Source organism: Mastomys coucha, unplaced genomic scaffold (assembly GCF_008632895.1).
Source record: "Mastomys coucha isolate ucsf_1 unplaced genomic scaffold, UCSF_Mcou_1 pScaffold15, whole genome shotgun sequence".
Lineage (NCBI taxonomy): Eukaryota > Metazoa > Chordata > Mammalia > Rodentia > Muridae > Mastomys > Mastomys coucha.
In genome coordinates this window covers 106,554,717-106,574,458 of record NW_022196897.1, presented here as the reverse complement: position 1 = coordinate 106,574,458, position 19,742 = coordinate 106,554,717, and the positions used below count along the sequence as shown (strand labels likewise).

At 45.9% G+C, this 19,742-nt stretch overlaps 1 protein-coding gene across 16 annotated transcripts in view; it reads left to right on the top strand.

Moving 5' to 3' along the window:
* The window catches only part of Ppip5k1 (diphosphoinositol pentakisphosphate kinase 1), a 41,651-nt gene that overhangs the window by 16,099 nt on the left and 5,810 nt on the right, over positions 1-19,742 (top strand). For 5 of the 16 annotated variants that reach the window (XM_031371645.1, XM_031371649.1, XM_031371646.1 and 2 more), the window contains exons 19-30: positions 1,272-1,413; positions 1,565-1,788; positions 2,028-2,155; positions 2,377-2,491; positions 2,761-2,868; positions 4,002-4,115; positions 4,261-4,425; positions 6,370-6,519; positions 7,197-7,287; positions 10,675-10,800; positions 11,531-11,593; positions 16,690-16,827. In XM_031371645.1, the coding sequence (XP_031227505.1) occupies positions 1,272-1,413; positions 1,565-1,788; positions 2,028-2,155; positions 2,377-2,491; positions 2,761-2,868; positions 4,002-4,115; positions 4,261-4,425; positions 6,370-6,519; positions 7,197-7,287; positions 10,675-10,800; positions 11,531-11,593; positions 16,690-16,827 (1,564 nt within the window). Of the gene's footprint in view, positions 1-1,271; positions 1,414-1,564; positions 1,789-2,027; positions 2,156-2,376; positions 2,492-2,760; positions 2,869-4,001; positions 4,116-4,260; positions 4,426-6,369; positions 6,520-7,196; positions 7,288-10,674; positions 10,801-11,530; positions 11,594-15,083; positions 15,267-16,689; positions 16,828-19,742 lie in introns of all 16 variants that reach the window. The other 11 variants (XM_031371657.1, XM_031371660.1, XM_031371651.1 and 8 more) reach the window with 10 other exon arrangements.

Sequence of the window (19,742 nt, the reverse complement as noted above, 5' to 3'; positions counted from 1 at the left end):
CCGTCCCTTTGTAGGTTCTTGAATGACCTACTAAGGGGCAGGCTTTTCCTTTTGCCCAGACAGTGTTGACTTTCAAATAGAAAATCCAGGGGAGCTCTCCCTTTTTCTATGCTTCCTGTTGCTGGTAAGAATGAAACCTTGTGTGGCCTTAGCTAATATTTTTAAAGGATTTATTTATTTATTGTATGTGTATGAGTGTTCTATATCTTCATGTATGCCTGCAAGACAGAAGAGGGCATCAGATCCCAGTATGTGAGCCACCCATGTGGTTGCTGGGATTTGAACTCAGAAACTCTGGAAGGGCAGACTGTGCTCTTAATCACTGAACCATTTCTCCAGCCCTTGTTTAATATTTTATTCCTATCATTAAGTGTATATGTACGTGTGTTTGTGAGTCTAGGTGCCTATGGAGTCCAGAAGAGGGTGTTAGATCCCCTGGAACTGAAGTTCTAAGTCGTTGTGAGCCACCAACATGGGAACCAGAGCCGGCTCCTTTGCCAAAGCATTAAGTGTCCTTAGCGTCCAGACCAGCTCTCCAGTTCTCCTCATTTCTCAAAAGCTTGAATTGGAAATTGCAGGTGCTTTTTATCCCAGTACTTGGGAGGCAGCGGCAGGGTAGATCTCTATGAATTTGAGAACAGCCTTCAACATAGTAAGTTCCAGGCCAGCCAAGGCTACGTCATGATATCTTGTCTCAAAAGCAAAATGAACAGACAGAAAAATCCCAAAACCCTTGAGCTGGAACCAGGTTAGCAGCGGCAATTGAACTGTAAGTCACAAGAAGACAGTCTTCTCTGATTCTCATCAGAACGTTCTGTAAGGAATGTGGAGCCACCTTCATTTTCCCGCACTTCCCAAGCATATGTTTTACTCTCCAAGTAAAGCACAAGTATGCTTTATTTGTTTTGTTTCTTTTTGGTTTTTTTGAAACACAGTTTCTCTGTATATCTGTATAGCCCTGGGTGGCCTTGAACTCAGAAATCTGCCTGCCTCTGCCTCCCCAAGTGCTGGGATTAAAGGCGTGCACCACCACTGCCCAGCACAAGTATGCTTTAATTTCTCTGGACTCAGAAACTTAAAGATGGCCCTCTCATAGATGATTGATTATCTGAACAGTCTCTTAATCTGAAGGCCTGGAGCTGCCAGGGTGCCTGGGAACATGGGAACACTCTGAAGTGAGCCAACTGGCAGATCTGCACTGAAGCCAGTTTCTTTGTAGTAAGTCAAAGTCTGGGCACTGAGCCTATTCTTCTTAACTGTGTTCCTCACAGCTGGCTCCAACTAGAAGTACCTCTCTGCTCAACTCTATGTCTGTAATCCAGAATCCTGTGAAAGTATGTGATCAGGTATTTGCCCTGATTGAAAACCTTACCCACCAGATTCGGGAACGGATGCAGGACCCCAGCTCTGTAGGTTGGTATGAATACTACTGACTGCCCTCTAAAGTCTCAGGGCATGGGCACATTTCTCACACACTCCCGATCCCTCTGGTTCTACTCCAGAGTTGTCGGGGTCTTTTGTTGGAAGTCAAATCTGGCTCTTTTTTTACTATGTGCCTTCTCAGACCTGCAGCTCTACCACAGTGAGACACTAGAGCTAATGCTACAGCGTTGGAGCAAACTAGAGCGTGACTTTCGACAAAAGAGCGGGCGCTATGATATCAGTAAGATCCCTGATATCTATGACTGTGTCAAGTATGATGTTCAACACAATGGGAGTCTAGGACTTCAAGGCACAGCTGAGTTGCTACGTCTTTCAAAAGCTCTGGCGGATGTGGTCATTCCCCAGGTATGTCTCTATAAGGGATCTATTGCAGCGGGAATAACAAGAGGGAAGGAAAGAAAAACTAGAAAGGAAGCGTGGAGGAGGAGCCGAGTGCCTAAGAGTTCCCAGGGCTTGTCTGGCTATGGGTGAATATCAAGACTGACTGAGGAAACTTCTGGAGGGGATGTGACAGGCAGGAGACACTCCAGACCTGAGGGCAACAGGTGCCACCAAGCTTCTCATTCCTTTCCTGTGACCCTTAGGAGTATGGGATCAGTAGAGAGGAGAAAGTGGAGATTGCTGTGGGCTTCTGCCTTCCACTGCTGCGGAAAATCCTACTTGACCTGCAGAGAACTCACGAGGATGAGTCTGTCAACAAGCTGCATCCCCTGTGAGGGAGGGCGGGAGGGCGGCGGGAGGGTGGGAGGAAATTGGAGGGAGGGCAGGAAGATGGGAGGACATGTGGGGAGGCGGGGATGAAGCTGAGACAGGTAGGGAGGCAAGAAGGAGGAAAGATCTGGGATAGAAAAGAGAAGTCTTTGGGTGGGAGGAAGGAGTTTTCAGAAGGCAGGGAACTGGTTCTGACTGTGTCTGGTCTAACTTTCACGTCAGGTACTCACGTGGAGTGCTCTCCCCAGGCCGCCATGTTCGAACTCGGCTCTATTTCACCAGCGAGAGTCACGTCCACTCCCTACTCAGTGTCTTCCGTTATGGGGGACTTCTTGATGTAAGCATCCTCCTTCCTTAGACCTGTGAGCCGTTTGAGTGTTCATTTGGTTATGGAGGACTTCTTGATGTAAGCGTCCTCCTTCCTTAGACCTGTGAGCCGTTTGAGTGTTCATCTGGTTGGTTGGTTTTGTTTGTTTTTCTCCAGCAATCATGGGCTGTCCTTCCTGTGCTCCTTTTTCTTGTGAAGTTTTGCCGTTCTCCTCCATTCCTTGCCCGCTCTTCTGACTTGTCCTTGGGCGCTGGCTTACTTTTGTTTGTGTTTGGTAGGAGACCCAGGATGCACAGTGGCAGCGAGCTTTGGCTTATCTTAGTGCCATCTCAGAGCTCAACTACATGACCCAGATTGTTATCATGCTTTATGAGGACAACACACGGGTGAGGAGCAAGTGGGGTGGGGTGAGGAAAGGGCCCTTACTTTTGCTTCCATTAAAAAACAACTTTTCTTTAACATTTAGTGTGTGTGCATGTGTGTGCATGTATGCAGGCATGCAGGCGTGTGCAGGCATGCACATGCTACTGTATATGTGTAGAGATCAGAGAACAACTTGCAAGAGTTGGCTCTTCACTGCCTGGTTCCTTGGGATCAAACTCAGATCATTAGGATTAGTGGCAAATACCTTTACCTGCTGAGATATCCTTCAAAAGGTTTGGCCCACAAAAAGTTATTTATTCTCAGATATTTATAAACTATGGGTAGTAGTTTTTCTTCTACTGCATATCTGTTGCTCTCTTTGCAGTGTAATCAATAAGTTTGTTTATCATCTTAAAAATAAAAAGAATTATGCTGGGCAGTGGTGGCGCACACCTTTAATCCTGGTACTTGGGAGGCAGAGGCAGGCAGATTTCTGAGTTCAAGGCCAGCCTGGTCTACAGAGTGAGTTCTAAGACAGCCAGGGCTACACAGAGAAACCCTGTTTCAAAAACCAAAGCAACAAAAAAGGAATTTATAGACTCCAGCTAGATGCAGTGTGTAGGTGCAACATGGCACAGAGCATCTAGCAGGGGCCTGCTGGGACACAGAACATCTAGCAGGGGCCTGCTAGGACAGAATCCATGGTCGGGAATGATGCTGAACAAGAGCAATAACCTAGAACTCAGGTGGGGGTTCTGGAAGAGTATGAAATGTGGGACAGTGTTTTGTGAGTCTTGTTTCTGCTGGCATCTCTAACGTATGTGTGTGTGTGTGTGTGTGTGTGTGTGTGTGTGTATAAATATGCATATACACACATGCCTTCTGTGTTGGTCTTAGCAAAGACATCTCTAAAGTTCTGCTGTGTGTACCATAGCTGTTATTGGGAGAGATGGAAGGGAAGGATCATATAATTGGAGGTGAGGCACGAGCTACTGTAAAAGATGAGCCACAGACTGAGGGCAACACTCTGAAACCTCAGTCCCAGGTTTCCTTGTGAGGTTGTATCCATTTGAGTTCCTCTCTGTTGCTCCCACCTCGTCTTCTGTTACCACACCCAGATTCTTCCAATTACTCTTCATACGGTGATGCCTTATAGGACCCCTTGTCAGAGGAGCGGTTCCATGTGGAGTTACATTTCAGCCCTGGAGTGAAAGGAGTTGAGGAAGGCAGTGCCCCAGCCGGCTGTGGATTCCGTCCAGCCTCTTCTGAGGTGGGTCGGAGGCTGGGATTTGGAACTATAGGGACCAGGTGGTGGGAAACTGGAAAGTAATTCAGAGTGGTTTAAAAAGGTTGAGGATTTAATATTAGGAAGACAGAAATCATCAATGCCTCTTCGTTTGTCTATTGTTAAACAGAATGAGGAGATGAAAACAGATCCAGGCAGCATAGAGAACCTATGCCCAGGAAAGGCATCAGATGAACCAGACCGAGCACTGCAGACCTCACCCCAACCTGTTGAGGGCACTGGCCTCCCAAGGAGATCACCCCTGATTCGTAATCGAAAAGCTGGCTCCATGGAGGTAATGACATGGACAAGACCACGATGGGGGACAAGTGCCCACGGGAGAATATTTCTTCTCAATCTTCCTGAGACCCGAAATGGAATCCCCTGGGATTGCTTTTATGTTTACCTAATATTTCTTCCACAGCTGGTTCCCAGTAGAACTTCTTTAAGCTGGTTACTACTCGTGATAAAGAATTGCCAGTGAGTGAGGTACCTAAGAGAAAAGGATTTTAAGATAAAGTACAGACAGTATGAACTGTGGGCTGACATTGTTTGATACCCAGAAACTGTGTGACCTTGTCCAGTAGCTTCTCAAACATGTGTTTCTTCATCTGTACAATATGAGTAGCATCTACCTTACAAATGCATTAAAGTAACCATAGAAACTGTGAAATTGATACTAGAGAACAGGCCCTCTCCTTCTGTTTGTTCCATGTATGAGAAGGTTTCTGGCACTTTAATGCCACTAGACTCATCTGTAGTGTCATGTCAGAAGGAAGATTGATCGTCTAGAGTTCTATGTGTCTCTCTACTGAGGAAGCTCATCTGCCTGTTCTGTTTGCTCTGTGTATCTCTCTAGTGAGGAAGCTCATCTGTCTGTTCTATTTGCTCTGTGTATCTCTCTAGTGAGGAAGCTCATCTGCCTGTTCTGTTTTGCTATTTTTAGACTTTGTCCCAAATCCTACTTCTGGTTTTCTAATCCAGAGGACAGAACCTGTGTTGATGCCATTACTTCTCTTTACTACCCCTAGGTTTTGCTTTGTCTTTCTTGGTAACACTGTCTCCTCTGGCCCAGCGAGGCTTTCTTTAGTTTTCTCAATGACATTCCTTTTGACATCATGACTTGTCCCTGTCTCAGAGACTTTGCCTGGTTTGGATACTGCTCTGGATTCACGGGTCCACTCACCTGGCTCTTTACATCTCTGTCTTATGGGAATTGGTTTTCTGTTTTAGGGGAAAGAATCTATAATAAGTTTTCATATGTTAATGTAGAGATTTAAATTTCAGATTTTGGAGAAACCCAAGAAAATAAACTTTCTTATCTAGAGTTATCCTTTACTTCTTCTGGCTATTGTAGCATGGGACTGACACTATGAACATGTAGTCTCTTTAGGTGAGATGCTCCTCAGTTTCTCTCTGAGGTGTAGGTATAACTTGGTATCCAGTTCTCTGGACATGCTATCACTCATGTGCAATACATTAAATGGACAGGATGATATGTAATTGTCTGTCCAGGGCTGTCCCTTTGTCATCTTATGTTAGCACCATGGACGTAAACAAAGGAAAACTCTATGACATCCTCTCTCAGGCTTGCTGGAATTTTCTTCCTTCTGGAAGCTTCCTTGAATATGATCACTTTTTTCTTTGTGGTATTGGGGATTGAACCCAGAGCCTTGCATATGCCAGGCAAGTGTTCTACTGAGCAGCATCCAGAGTGCTTTCTATTTTTAATTTTGAGACTGGGTCTTGCCAAGTTACCAAGGCTGGCTTTGAACTTACTCTGCAACACACACAGGTTTGAATTGGTGATCCTCTTGTCTTAGCCTCTGAGTAGCTGGCATCACAGGGCACAGCCACCAGACCCACCTATGATTCCGTTGTAATCACAGTCCTTCCTTTGAGTTCCTAGCATGGTTAGATCCTGGCTCGTTCAGGATGACTACCCAGGACCTGTTCCTCAGCCCACTCCTTGGTCACTCAGCCTTTGCATATTAATCCTTTCCCTCCTTGCTCTGTAGGCATTGGGCTGTCTTTTCCTCTCAGTGGCACCTCACCCTTCTTCTCTTTTCATCTCATATCTTTTGAACTTTTAGATGATAAAACCTATGACCTTGGTGGCAGCTGTGCTAGCTGCCCATCCTTTCCAGCTCTCTAACTGGCTCTGCCCTGTGGGCACTGGGGCTTTGGGAACGTGAGGTTAAAGAAGCCTTGACCGGCTTTCCACCCGGTCTGATTGCAGGTCATGAACATTCAGTGCACGGGGAACCTGGACCTGATCCCCTTCAGGGGACGACGCCGCAGGAGGTCAGGAGACCTCCCGAGGCTCTCCCCAGCCATCGGCCTACAGCCCCGGGCTGTGTCCACCACTCACCTGGTTTCCTGCACACAGGTCTCTCTCTTCCTGTCTTACCTTCCTTTTCTGCCTTCTGTCTTTTCCCTTCGGGATCTAGAGAAACTGATGCATTGTCTAGGTGGGATGTATATATGCTTGGGGGTTGTGTGATTGGCTTTCATGGATATTTAAAAAAAAAAAAAAACAACAACAACAACAAAAAAACTGGTTTCATGTGTCCAGGAATAAATTGTTTGGAGGAGAGGGCTTCTTGGCTTACATAAGAAGCTGAGAGGGCAGGCCATACTTTATTTGTGTTTGAGTCACTGTGGTTGCCTTTCTGGGTCATAGGTAGGAACAGGTAAGATTGGAGAACCTACTTACTCTGCTGAGGATGACGAATACTTTGGTCATGATTTCTCGGATTTGGGGAGGGGGTGGGAAGGCTTGGGGGACTAGTCTTGGCAATAGACATGCTTTCTAACATAGACGGACACCCTGGATGGTCCAGCTCTGAACCATGCACTCTCCTCCCTTCTAACATAGATGGACACCTTGGACGGTCCAGCTCTGCACTGTGCACTCTCCTCCCGTCTTATTCCTCTTCCACCATAAAAATCCTTTGGCTGATCTAATCTTTTTGATACTGCTTGGCTTCATAGGGGTAAGAACTCAGAGCCTGGGTTCTTTGAGAAGACAAAGTGATTGGTTAATCTAGTGTCCTTTTTCTCCAGGTGCTGTCTGAAACTTCGTCTTCAAGACCTGGTGGCTACCGGCTGTTTTCATCTTCACGGCCACCAACAGAGATGAAGCAGAGTGGCCTAGGTAGGTTTTCTAGCATCTCTCACTGTGGTTAGAAAAGGTTGTCTGTCTGTTATCCAGAGTTTTATTGTGGGAAATCTTCATTACAGATCTGGGACCATCCTATCCAGTCGGGGCACCGTCAGATGTGGGAAGGGAGAATGACATGAGGGAAGCCATAGTTAGATGTGAGCAAGCATCCCAGATGACGTTTTCATCCCAGAAAAGTGTTTGATTCTCTCCACCATCCCCCATCTCCCTGTGAAGGGTATTTTCTGGCTGTCCTTTTCATTCCTTATCTGTCCCTCCAGTGTAGCCCAGACTTTAAGGGACATGGAGCCTCTGGCCCTTCAGAGTTATCAGTGACAGAGGTATAACTAGAGGTACTTGTGACACACAGTTGTCATATGTTCATATGAGACCTTGTGCTTTGTCTTCCTCTGAAACCTGGTTTTCACTCCCTGCTTTTCTAATGCTGTAACTTTTTCCTTTCCTTCCGGAAGCTTGAGGGACACAGATCTGAGACGGGTGTAGAGGCAGAGGCTTCTTTTGAGACTTTGAGGGACTGTCTCTTGATTTTTTTGAACACTGGAAAGGGGTGGAGAACATCATTCAACCTTTTCTAAGGACACAGACTTGAGGAAACACCAAGCCTTGAGGCGGATGGACTACCTCTGAAGTAACTGGAGGTCAGACATGACCGTGTGGGGTCTGAACTGGTTCTCCTGGCTCATTTTTTAAAAATCTTGTCCTAGTCTTTCAATTTAAATCCTCTAATTTTTTCTGTTACTTTTGTTCTTGCTGCTTGATTTTTTTGGTCCCTAAATGGTTAACATTTGAACTAGCCGAGAAATGTTTTGGTAACTTTCCAAGATAATTTTCTAGGGTTGATTGCCTTCTAGAATCCTGAAATGAGTTTCTTGGTTTGGGTCCTGAAGATTAAATGACAACTGTATAGGTCTGTGATGTGGAAACCCCAGGACACATGATCTTTTCCAAACACCAGGAAACAGAAAGGCTAGATCTCAGGTAGGGTAGAAAGTAGATACATGTGCAAGCAGGAGTTATATCAAGAATCAGGCATAGGAGCCAGGCGTGGTAGTGCACATTTCTAATCGTAGCACTCAGGAGGTTTGGAGGCAGAGGCAGATAAATCTCTGGGAGTTTCAGGCCTGCTTGGTCTACATAATGAGTTCTAGGCCAGCTATGAATTCTAGGCCAGCCAAGGCTGCATAGTGAGACTCTGTTTCAAACAAAATAAAACAAATCAAAATAAATAAAGAAGAATAAGAGAGGAAGAGAAGGAGGAAGAGGTAGAAGAGGAGGAGGAAGAAGAGGAAAAGAGGAGGAGGAGGGGGAGGAAAAGGAAGAGGAAAGCATATGGCATAGGAAGCGAGGTGTACAGGACAGTGGCAGGTGCCCAGAGAAGACTCCTATCTCAAAGACAAACTGAACAAGGCAGAGCTAGGGATGCACAGACCTTGTGACAGATGATGGTGGTAAGACGGAGACTGCCCTGGGGTACGCTGGTGTGATTGTACCACAAAATTACTCAGTAGAGGAAGTAAATGCAGGACAGAACTTAGAATAGGGCCAGCTACCTTAAACTTCCTCTAAGAAAAGCAGACGTCTTGTACAATGTGCCACTTCTTCATTCTCAAGCCTGATTTGGCATGAAAGTTGGAAGATGTTGCTGCAGAGAGGTCCTGAATTCCAAGGTAGAAATTATTTGCCACCAAGCTTTCTGTTTTTTCTTATAGCTCTGAAATACTGGGACCCTGGTCGTCTTTGTAGGCTCCAGGGAAACTACCCTTTTCTCCAGTCTGAATATGAATATGACCTCCCCTGCCATGCCCAGGGTTTTGGTTATGATGAATTTGGAAATAGAAGATCAAATCCCAAGAATATGAATGTCAGCCTTCTTTTTCTTTTTGTTTTTGTTTTTGTTTTTGTTTTGAGACAGGTTCTCTCTACATAGCCCTGGCTGCCCTGGAACTCACTCTGTAGACCAGGCTGGCCTCAAACTCCCAGAGATCTGCCTGCCTCTGCCTCTGTCTCTGCCTCCTGAGTCCTGGGATTAAAGGTGTGTGCTGCCACACCTGACTCTCGAATATCAGTCTTATGACTTCCCTGTCCTCGAAGGCTAGAGAAGTAAGTAAGAGGAGGAGTCTAGCCCTGCTCTTCATCACAGTGGGGACGGTAACTGACCTCACTCATTCTTTTCAGAGGTTCCTGGAGTTTCACTTATTCCTCAAATGGGCACTTCTATTTGCTTTCTTTGAACTTACACATGTGAGCAGCTGGTTTTGATCACAGGGCTTGCAAGATAATAAACTTTTCAGAGCAGGAAAAAAAAACATTTTTTGTTGTTGTTTCAGTCTTAATAGGGTGCTTAGCACATAATCACCATGCACACCCTGCTTTATAAGCAACTGGCTTTTCACCTATCTTCTGATTTGTGTCCATCTTGATTTCAGAATCTATGCTATTTCTCTGTGTAAAAAACTACAACAACAACAAAAAAAACAAAAACAAAAATCTCTCTTTTCTAACCAAACACAGTTAGTCCTTGGAATAAAGAGATCTAGAATCCTGTCCCTCTTAGCTCCTGTACTGGGACCCTTTTGGATCTGTTCCTTCACCTAGTATATAAAATGAGAAAGTTACACTAGGTGGTCTCTGAGTCCCTTTTAGCTTTAAAAGTACAAGGCTCATACTTGTAAGTGGAAAAAATAAAAATCCTTGGAGGATGGGGGTGTTGGATGAAGAACTTAGGATTGTATGCCAACCAAGTACTTAAATGCCTGCCTCTGGTTTCAGCGAGAGCCTTTCCCTTTCAAACTTATAAGGGGCTGGATTTCTAGGTCTCTCAAATCTTCTGTCCAGAGTGAAGGACATCCAGTTAAGTTTAGGGAAACATGGGACAGTAAGGGGGGGTTCAGCGATAATGAAACTCACTTGCTGCCAAACTTGATGACCTGAGTTTCATCCCTGGGGCTTTCATGGTGGATGGAGAGGACTGAGTACAGCAAGTTGTCCTCTGACCTCCAGTGTGTGCCTTGGCATGCACTCTCCCTCCTCCCATACAAAGTTTTTAAAAGTTTAGGGAGACTCACCCATTCTTTCATTAGAGAGCTTCCTGGAAAGCACAGTGTACTGCAGTAGATGTGAATACCTAATAAGACTAACCACTCTTGTAGTGGCCTTCTGTCTCTGTCATGCAGCTGTCCTGGAGATTTGCTACGTTGCTTGCCTGGTGTGACTATGGACAGTAGTGAACACTCTGTGGTTACTTGGAGTAGCCGTTTTGTGGTGGCACTGAGTGGCTGTGTGTGTCTTAATGTTGTATGGTGGACCTCGGTGTCCTGAATGCAGCTTTGCGTGGCTACTAATCTGCTCCCGGCCTTGCAGGCTCACAGTGCACAGGGCTGTTCAGCACCACAGTGCTGGGTGGCTCCTCCAGCGCTCCGAATCTTCAGGACTACGCCCGCACCCATGGCAAAAAGCTCCCGCCTGCCAGTCTAAAGCACCGAGATGGTATGTGGGTGGTTTTGGGGGGCAGCTCTCTTCCCCTCTCTCTCTCTTTCTCTCTCTCTCTCTTTTTAAACTTATCCCCCAGCAAGCATAGAGCTCCAGAACTTTTCATGCTTAAGATGGTACTGGCAGTGGCCATATACCAAGCTTTCTTCATGGATAATAAATGGGAGAAGGAGCCAGGACCCCTCCACTCCTCCATTTGCATTCCCTCTCACCATACAAATACTACTTATTTATGCTTCTCCCTTCATAATCTCCCCCACACAGCCTGGCTGCATCAGTCTGTACTCTTTCCTGGATTCTGGCCTGTAGGGGTGAGGACCAAGAGGATGATCCATGGTCAGGAGGAATGCAGTGGAGTCTTGGTTACATTTCAGGGAGTCAGGTTTAGGGATGTGGCGGCCGCTCAGCTAAGGTGAAAAGGTGGCATGGAAGGACACTGGGGGAAGGGAGGGAGGTTTCTACCCAGATTTTACTTCCACATGGCTAGGAGGAGAAGACGGTGGTGAAATTAGGGCTGTTTGGTGGGACCATGCTGTGGTAGAAGTGACACCAACTAATGAACGAGTACAGCAGAGGAAGTAAGTGAATGTTGTTGTCAGGATCCAAGGGACGGGGATGGGACCAGATTACACGTTGAGGTAAAGAACCAAGTACACAGTGGGCAGGTTCCAAAGCCGAGGGCGGGCACAGGGGTGGGTATAATCCCCGTGATGTCTTTTCTCCCCAGAGCTCTTGTTTGTCCCGGCCGTAAAACGATTTTCTGTGTCGTTTGCAAAGCATCCGACTAACGGTACGTTTGCTTCTGACTCAGCATCATTCCTCCTCCTCCTCATGTCACCTCCAGACACTTCACCCTGAGTTCCGACACTGACTTTGCCTCTCCTTCCACTATATTGACGCCCTGCTTTCTCTGAATGAGCCCCTCACTAAGTGTCCCTCCTGGGGCATTCCCTTGTGACAGCCTTAGCCATGGCTGTAAGCTGGATAGGCTGACCTATCCCTGTGGCAACTCAGGGTCTGATTTCCATACTCACCATCATCATCATTACATCACTTTTGTCAGCATCAGCACCAAAACATCAGCTATGACTCTCCCTTTCCTATCACATACTCGGCAGACTGTTTGCAGACAGACTAGGTGTTCCTTCTAAGATGAGAATAGCATTACCTAGCCTGGGCTCATTTCTTCTCTCCCTGATATCTCCGCTTATGTAACTTTGACCTTCCTAGTTTATTCTCCAGCTCTTTTTATGGGGTCGATGATGAGTGTGTCCTTCTTTTGGAGCAACCCTACAGTTACTTCTAAGAGCTTTGGCATTGGATATATAGCTTACCATCTCCATATTCCTGTCTCCTGCCATGTTGTGTACTTTGTGTGGCTCTTGTGTTCCTGACATCTGCTTTATGTTTTACTAACCTAGTGCCTGAGCCTAGAAAACAGGGGCCCAGATTGTTTTGGGATTAAAAAGTAAAAGAAAAGAAAAGAAAAGAAAGAAGAAGGGAGGTGTTAGGTAAAGAGAAAGAGTGTTCCTGAGGATTCTTTCTTTCATTTCTGTTCCTTTTCCTTTTTTCTTTTTGGTTGAATAGTTGGTGCTGGAGATTGAACCCAGGTATTTGTGTATACTAGCCATATGTTCTGCCAGTGAGCTAGGCCCCAGCCTCTTTTAGGTTTCCCGAGACCAGATGGCAGCATTATCTTGGAGAAGCCGGAAATGAGGAGTTGAGATGAGAATCCTGGCAAAACTTAGGAAGGAGTAATATTATAAGAATATAGAAGAACTAGGTCTGTGGGCACTGCACCATGGGTGGTGGGGACAGCAAGGGAACCTAAGACCCACTCCCTGCTGAGCTTTTATTTTATGCCCTTAGGGTTTTTTCCCTCTATGTTGTATCTTGCCCTCGAGTAAATTCAGTTTTGTTAGATATGGTTCTCTTCTGTTTAAGAGCTGAGACTCCAACAGAAGGTTACTCTGACTTCCTGTGCCCACGCCCACCAGCTGCCTTACCAGTGGCAGGTGTTAGACTTTAGCCTGGCTAAGCCATGCCTATCCTCTAGACACTGTTGAAGTCTCTCCCTAGGTTGGGGACCCTACATTTATTCAGTCCGGCTCCACCTCCAGACTCGCTCTTCTGCCTGTGGCTGATGTCTCCATTCATAGTGACATGTCTGTGCTAACTCATATAGCCTTACACAGCACAGTCATCACATGAGGAGAACTTCATGCCCAACCCCAAGCCTGGGACTGGAACTTAAGAGTACCTAGAGTGCCAGGAGCTTGGGAGTCTGAAGTAAGAGCTCAATCACGTATCTCCTAGTTTATTAGGCGCCATAAGAAAAGATCCAAATTCGTAAAACAAATCCTTAAACCTATATGTCCACTTCTCTGAAGCCTTGGTTAGCAGATTAAGCAGCTGAAGAAACAAGAGTTGCGCATGTCCTCAGGGTTCCGCTAACGGCCTGTGTTTCTTGTGTTTGAGCTGGGAGGTTAATGTGCTTGCAAAGCCCAGAGGCTGGGATCTACCTGTTATAATAAACAATTTGAAGCTATTGTATCTGGCAAAGAAAATCATCTTGATGGAATTTAGCCCTTAAGACAACATGAGCGATCTATCCCATGGCCAAGGTCTTGCCTTACTGACTCAGCAGTTGCAGAGCTTTCCACAGTTGCTTATGGCACATTCTTCATCACAGTGTGCCAGGCTACCATCTATCATCACCATCTCCTTGCATGGCGCCTGGCTTTGCAACAGCAGCTGAAACAAACAAACAAATACACACACACACACACACACACACACACCTCCCCCCAAAAAAACTGGCTTTGGAAAAGAGACAAAACAAGGCAATGCTGTCTCTGTACTTTAATAGAAGAGTAGTCCCTAGGACATCATCCCTGCCTGTGCTTCTGATGAGCTATATCGTATCCTGTGACTACAACCAGCACACAGGTGTGGCGCATCACTAAACTATGTGCTAAACTCACCAAAGCAAGTTAATCTAGTGGGAAAGAGCCAGTGGCTCACTCTTCCAAAATGTCAGAATGCCCGATAGACTTGTCCCTCACAGCTGTGTGACCATTGGTATAGTCAGGGCTCACTGGACTAGTCCAGGAAGGGTTGAGTATTTCTCTTGACATCCAAAAACCAAGCTCTTTGGAAACTACAGTCTCGTGGGACCACCAGGTGAGACAGTTCTCACCTGGCATTCTGAGCAGTCTTCCCCCCCTGCCTTGAGCCTCCTCCCTTTCCTGTACTCCAGCCCTTGCTCGTGGTCACATCAGGTCTTCATCCCATAGATTTCCTCCAAGATCTTACACCGCTGTTCCTCTTGTACCCTTCATCACATGACTTTCAATGTCTTCAGCACTTCTGTTGCTGAATCCCAGGCATCTACAGAATTTGCCAAGTGGCTAAAAGTATGAGGGATGCCAAATCAAAGCTCTTCCACACACCAGCTGAACAAAGAGCAGAGGCTGATCATCAGTGGAAAGAAAATATAAAATTATTCAACTTTTTGTTCCAGTGAGGGATACAGTACCCCCACACCCCACACTCTGAGACCTTGTTTGTACAAGAACAAAGGAAAGGACAGTTAGTCATATTTGTATTAGAAAGAGCAGAGTCTGATGTTTTTATTTTTTATTTTGTTTTTTTTTTTTTCCTGTACTGTTTCAAAGGAGCCCTACTCCTGGCTTCCAGCCAACCTGGTGTGCCAGCCACCTGGCACCAGTTCTGTCTATGGCTGCCTTAAGAGTCTGCGCTGCAGGAGCATTCAGCCTTCTGGAATGTTCTCAGTTTTAGCGTTATCGTGCAGCCTAGTATCATTTTGACCTTCTTAGAGTGACTCTGAATCTCTTCATCTCTTTCCCAACCTCATAAATTCATTTGTCTGAGAAGTGGGCCCTAGGTTTTAATCTAAGATGGACCAGAGATGCGAGCTCTAGTCAAGTCCCCAGCTCCAGAACTGCAAGCTCTCCCTTTTCCAGAATGATGTAATTGCTCCACAAGCACTGACTGAATTGTGCTCAGGGAGGAAGGGGGGCTGGAGTTTTAGGGTCTCACTAATACCTTCTCTAAGTCTCACTGTGTGGTGCCAATACTCTTCTTCCAAGTGAGGGATGGACTGTGGCTCTGATCATCTATCTCTACTTCTTCCTTAGCTGACCTTGGGTCGAAGTGGCTCCCACTCTCAGTGATGCTTGTGTCAATCAGTGTCCCTCATTGTCTCTCCCTCTTCTCTATCTTTGTGCTTCCTATCGTGGTCCCTCTGTCCCCTGCAGAGCTGCTGGATGACCAGCACCCTGTGGTCCGGCTGCTGCGCACTCTTTCCTCTGACTGCCCAAGGGGCTGGCCAGTCTCCTTGGATGCCACGCTGGCGCACCACCTGCACCAGTGCTCCTACCACCTGCGCCTCTTCCGGAACTGGCTGCGCTCAGGCCAGGATGACCCCGAGTGCCTCTACGGTACCCCTGCCACAGGCTGGCTGCCGCCACTACCCTGCCTGGGACTGATTGCTTTGCTTACTGCATTTCTGGCTGGAGAGCCTATCTAGTCTCTGAGGTTATGTGACTTGCATTAGTTGCTTGACTGGGATTGGGGCCAGGCTGCCTGGTAGCTGTAGCATTGGCTGCTCATCTCCTTTCTAGTCTCCTTTCTTACTTCCCCCTAATGTTACCCATTCTACTCGGCATAGGAGTAATCTCTTGCCCTGGAATCTGTGTTTTGTTTTATTTATTTTTTAATCTGTTCTTATCTCTCTAATCTTCTACTACCATCATCTTCAAAACCAAACATTTTCCTAACCACTCTGAGGAGCTAGGGACTCCTCTGCTTCCTGCCACTAGGTTATAAGGGAAGCCAAGGCATAGGGCATCAAGTACACATCCAGACAAGCAAAGCTGGAGGTAAAAGATGGTCAGGTATGGGAATGCTGAGCCAGGACTTTTACTTATTGGTGAAGAAGAGACTAAGTCTTCCCTCGCTGATGCTGCCTCCCTGTTCTTAGTTCCTTTACAGAGAAGCATGGAACCATCCGGGACTGAGAAAGGGTTAGGACATGTTCTTGATCCTTCAGTGGGAGCAGTTTTTTCAATTAATAGTCCTAGGAGAAGGGTTATCCATTGATGTCTACCTTTGACCCTACTGAGACTTGTAGAACTATATTATATTATATGGTATTTTTGGAGGGGCAAGAGTTGCCTCATTTTCTTGGTGGAATAGAGAAAACCTAGCAAGCCCAGGTTGTTACAGTAGAGCATAAGGAAAAGGCTTTGATGTGATGGAAATGACCAAGAAAGAACTCCCATCTCCTACCCTGTTCATGCATGTGGTTTTCCTCAGCTGAGCTTCATGTATTGCATGCTCTAGTTTGCATCCAAGTATTCTAGCCCTTCTACCCACATCCTAAATTTGCATGAACCCCTCCTTGGATTCCATGCCCTTCTCCTTAATCTGTTTTTTTTTTTCTCTTCACAATCCTTGAAATCTGCTGTTCTTTCCGAGCTCCATGACCCACCGCCTCATGTTAGATCTACAGTTTCAACCCCCATGCCTCTTGATCCTTGTTTTATTGCCCCAGAAAGTACAAGAGCAGTGTTGGTGCTCTTGTTAGTCCACAGGACGCTGTAGACTCTCCATAGGTAGGATAATAGGTGATTCGGTCACCTGGAGGCTTTAACAGGTGGACATCTTAGGAAAATTGGAGATGAGATAAATAGACTTCCTGAAGGGCTCCAAAGAGTTCCTTCTCCTGGAAATCTTGGATACCCCATTCTCTAAAAGCCACAGATTCTCCTGATGGCTCTCAGGGACTCTCCATCCTTCCTTGGCCAATTGGAATGTATCTGGTGGGAATAACATTGACTTTGTTCATCTCTTTTCCAACAGGATTTGAAGGGTGCTCCATGGTACCTACCATCTACCCCCTGGAAACACTGCATAATGCCCTTTCCTTGCGCCAAGTGAGTGAATTCTTGACTAAAGTCTGCCAACGCCACACTGATGCCCATGCACAGGCATCTGCAGGTATGGGAAGTACTGTTTGTATCACTAGCTCTACCTCCATACCTATAATTTGTAGAACATGAGAAAATAATGAATTTTAAATGGGGCAGGAGAGATGGTCCTGCAGCTGAGAGTGCTCACTGCTCTTGCAGAGGGCCAGAGTTCTTTTCCCAGCACCTATGTCAAGTGATTTACAATCACCTGCCTGTCACTCCAGCTCTAGGGAATCTGACACCCTCTACTGGCCTCCATGGACACTGAAACACATCTGCACATAGAAACAGGTGCACAAACACATAAATAAAACAACGCAAAACAAAATTGAAAATAGAAAGTTGAGAATTTAACTCAGGGATAGTGTTTGCCTAGCAAATAGAGAGCCCTCTGGTCAGTCCTCAGCACAAGGAGAGGAGAGACAAAGGGAAGTGAGCTAGCATATTAGTGTGAGAAAGATGGAGAGAGAGAGAGAGAGAGAGAGAGAGAGAGAGAGGAGGAAGAGGAAGAGGAAGAAGAGGATGAAGAGAAGGAGAAGAGAGAGAGTGTGTGTGTGATAGGGTGCTGTAGAGATATCCCAGTGAGTAAAGTACATGTGTTGTAAGCACAAGAACCTAAGTTTGATCCCTGTAGCCTGTATTTTAAAAACCTTAGCTGGCCTGGTGATACACACCTTTAACCCCAGCACTGGAGAGTCAGAGGCAGATAGATCTTTGAGAGAAACCCTGTCTCAAACAACTAACTGCTCTTGAAGAGGAGCCAAATTCAATTGCCAGTATCCATGTAAGATGGCTTACAACTACCTGTAACTCCAGCTCCTGGGAATCTAACACCCTCTTTTGGCCTCAGTGGGCACCAGCACTCCTGCATACAACCACCATACAGACACACATATACATACAATTTAAAAATAAAATAAGGAGCTGGAGAAATGGCTTAGTGGATAAGAGTGTTTGCTGTTCTTGCACAAGATCCAGCACAAGACCCAGGTTCAGCTCCCAGCACCCATATTAGGCATCTCACAACTTTCTAAAACTCCAGTTCCATAGGCTCTTCTGGCCTCTGCAGGCAATTTCATGCACATGATGGACATATAGCTAAGTAGGCATACTTACACATAATTCTTAATTTAAAAAACAATAATAAGTCTTTTAAAAGAATACATATAGACCCAGTACTAGGTAGGTATACACACACACACACACACACACACACACACACCCCGAGGGTTATAAGCCAGCCAGCCTAGCTTACTTGGCTAGTTCCAAGCCAATGAAGGATACTGTCTCAATAAGAAAAGAGTGGAGATGCTGATGGTGCCAAGGTTGTCATCTAGCCTCAGCATGCACCCACATATACATGGGCACTAACACACATGGATAGTTAGGAACTAAGTATGGAGGCTTGTCAGCCAAAGACACTGACCCAAGCTGAAGAGCACTAGGCTGTGGGCAGCAAAGATGACATGATCACTTGACTTTTCGGACTTCACCTATCAAAACAGGCAGATTTTCCTTGATCATACTGGTGGCCCATGTCTGTTTTCTCATATAAGCTGTGACATAATGCTGTCCTCGATTGCTTTCTATTTCCATAAATATTAAGGCCAAAAGCAACTTGAGGAGAAAGAGTTTATTTCATCTTATATCGTGAAATGAGTCAGGGAGGAACTCAAGGCTGGGACCTGGAACAGCCACCATGAAGGAGTGCTGATTATTGGCTTGTTCTCTGGGTTCACACTCAACTACTTTCTTTTACTTTCATCTACTTATTTATAGATTTATAAATTTTTATTTTATACATATGAGTGTTTTCCTACATGTGTGTAGGCATACCTTATATGTGCCTGGTGCCTAATGCCTGTAGAGAACAGAAAAGACAGTCAAATCCTCTGAAACTGGAGTCACAGACGGCTATGAGACACCATATAGGCTCTGAGAACAGAACCCAAGTCCTCTGCAAGAGCAACAAGTGCTGTTAACCACTGAACCCTCTGTCCAAGTCTTAGATACCCTTTTATACCTCCTGGGATCACCTTGGCCTGAGGGGGCACTGTCCATGTGAGCTGGGCCCTCTCACTTCAATCAATAATCAAGAAATTGCCTCACAGACTTTCCTATAGGCCACTCTAATGGAGGCCCTTTTCGGTTGAGGGTCCCTCTTCCGGATGACACTAGCTGTGTTAAACTGACAGATACACTCATCTGTCCTTAGTTCATTGGTGCTCTGGTAAAGCATTTCTTTTTAACAAGGCTGTTGACTTGCAGTGTGTTGAAGTTCTGACCTAGGCTCTAGTCTAAGAGAGTGAGATCTTTGAGGAGTAAAAACTAGCAGACAGCTCTATTATTTCTTTTATGAGTTGGGGGAAGGTGTGTGTGAGCCATGGCATGAATGTCAAGGTCCAAGAACAGCTTGCAAGAGTTGGTTCACTCCTCCCACGATGTGGGTCCCAGAGATCAAACTCTGTTGTCAGCCTTGTCAGCAAGTGCTCTTACCCACTGAACCATCTCCCCCTCCCCTATTTGATATCTTGAAATAAAAGGGCCAAATTCATCTTCTCCCAGTTCCTCACTGAAAAAAAAAATCTGCTTATAGAGCTTAATGTCAGAGTAGGATTATCCCTCTTGCTCTCCATCTTTCCCTTCCTCTCTTCGAAGTTTGTGGAGAGAGTAGTATTATGCAGATGGCACTGCGCTTCCCCTTTGCTTACATCTCCAGGCAGAAGAACCTCTTGCAGCTCCATGGTGAGCTGTCTGAGGTATCGGTTGAGGCTACTGCAGTGGAAGCTGGTATTTTTATAACGTTTTAATTTAGAATAGGTCATGAGGATGTTTTAAAACTCATTCTGGGGGCTGGTGAGATGGCTCAGTGGGAAAGAGCACTGACTGCTCTTCCGAAGGTCCTAAGTTCAAATCCCAGCAACCACATGGTGGCTCACAACC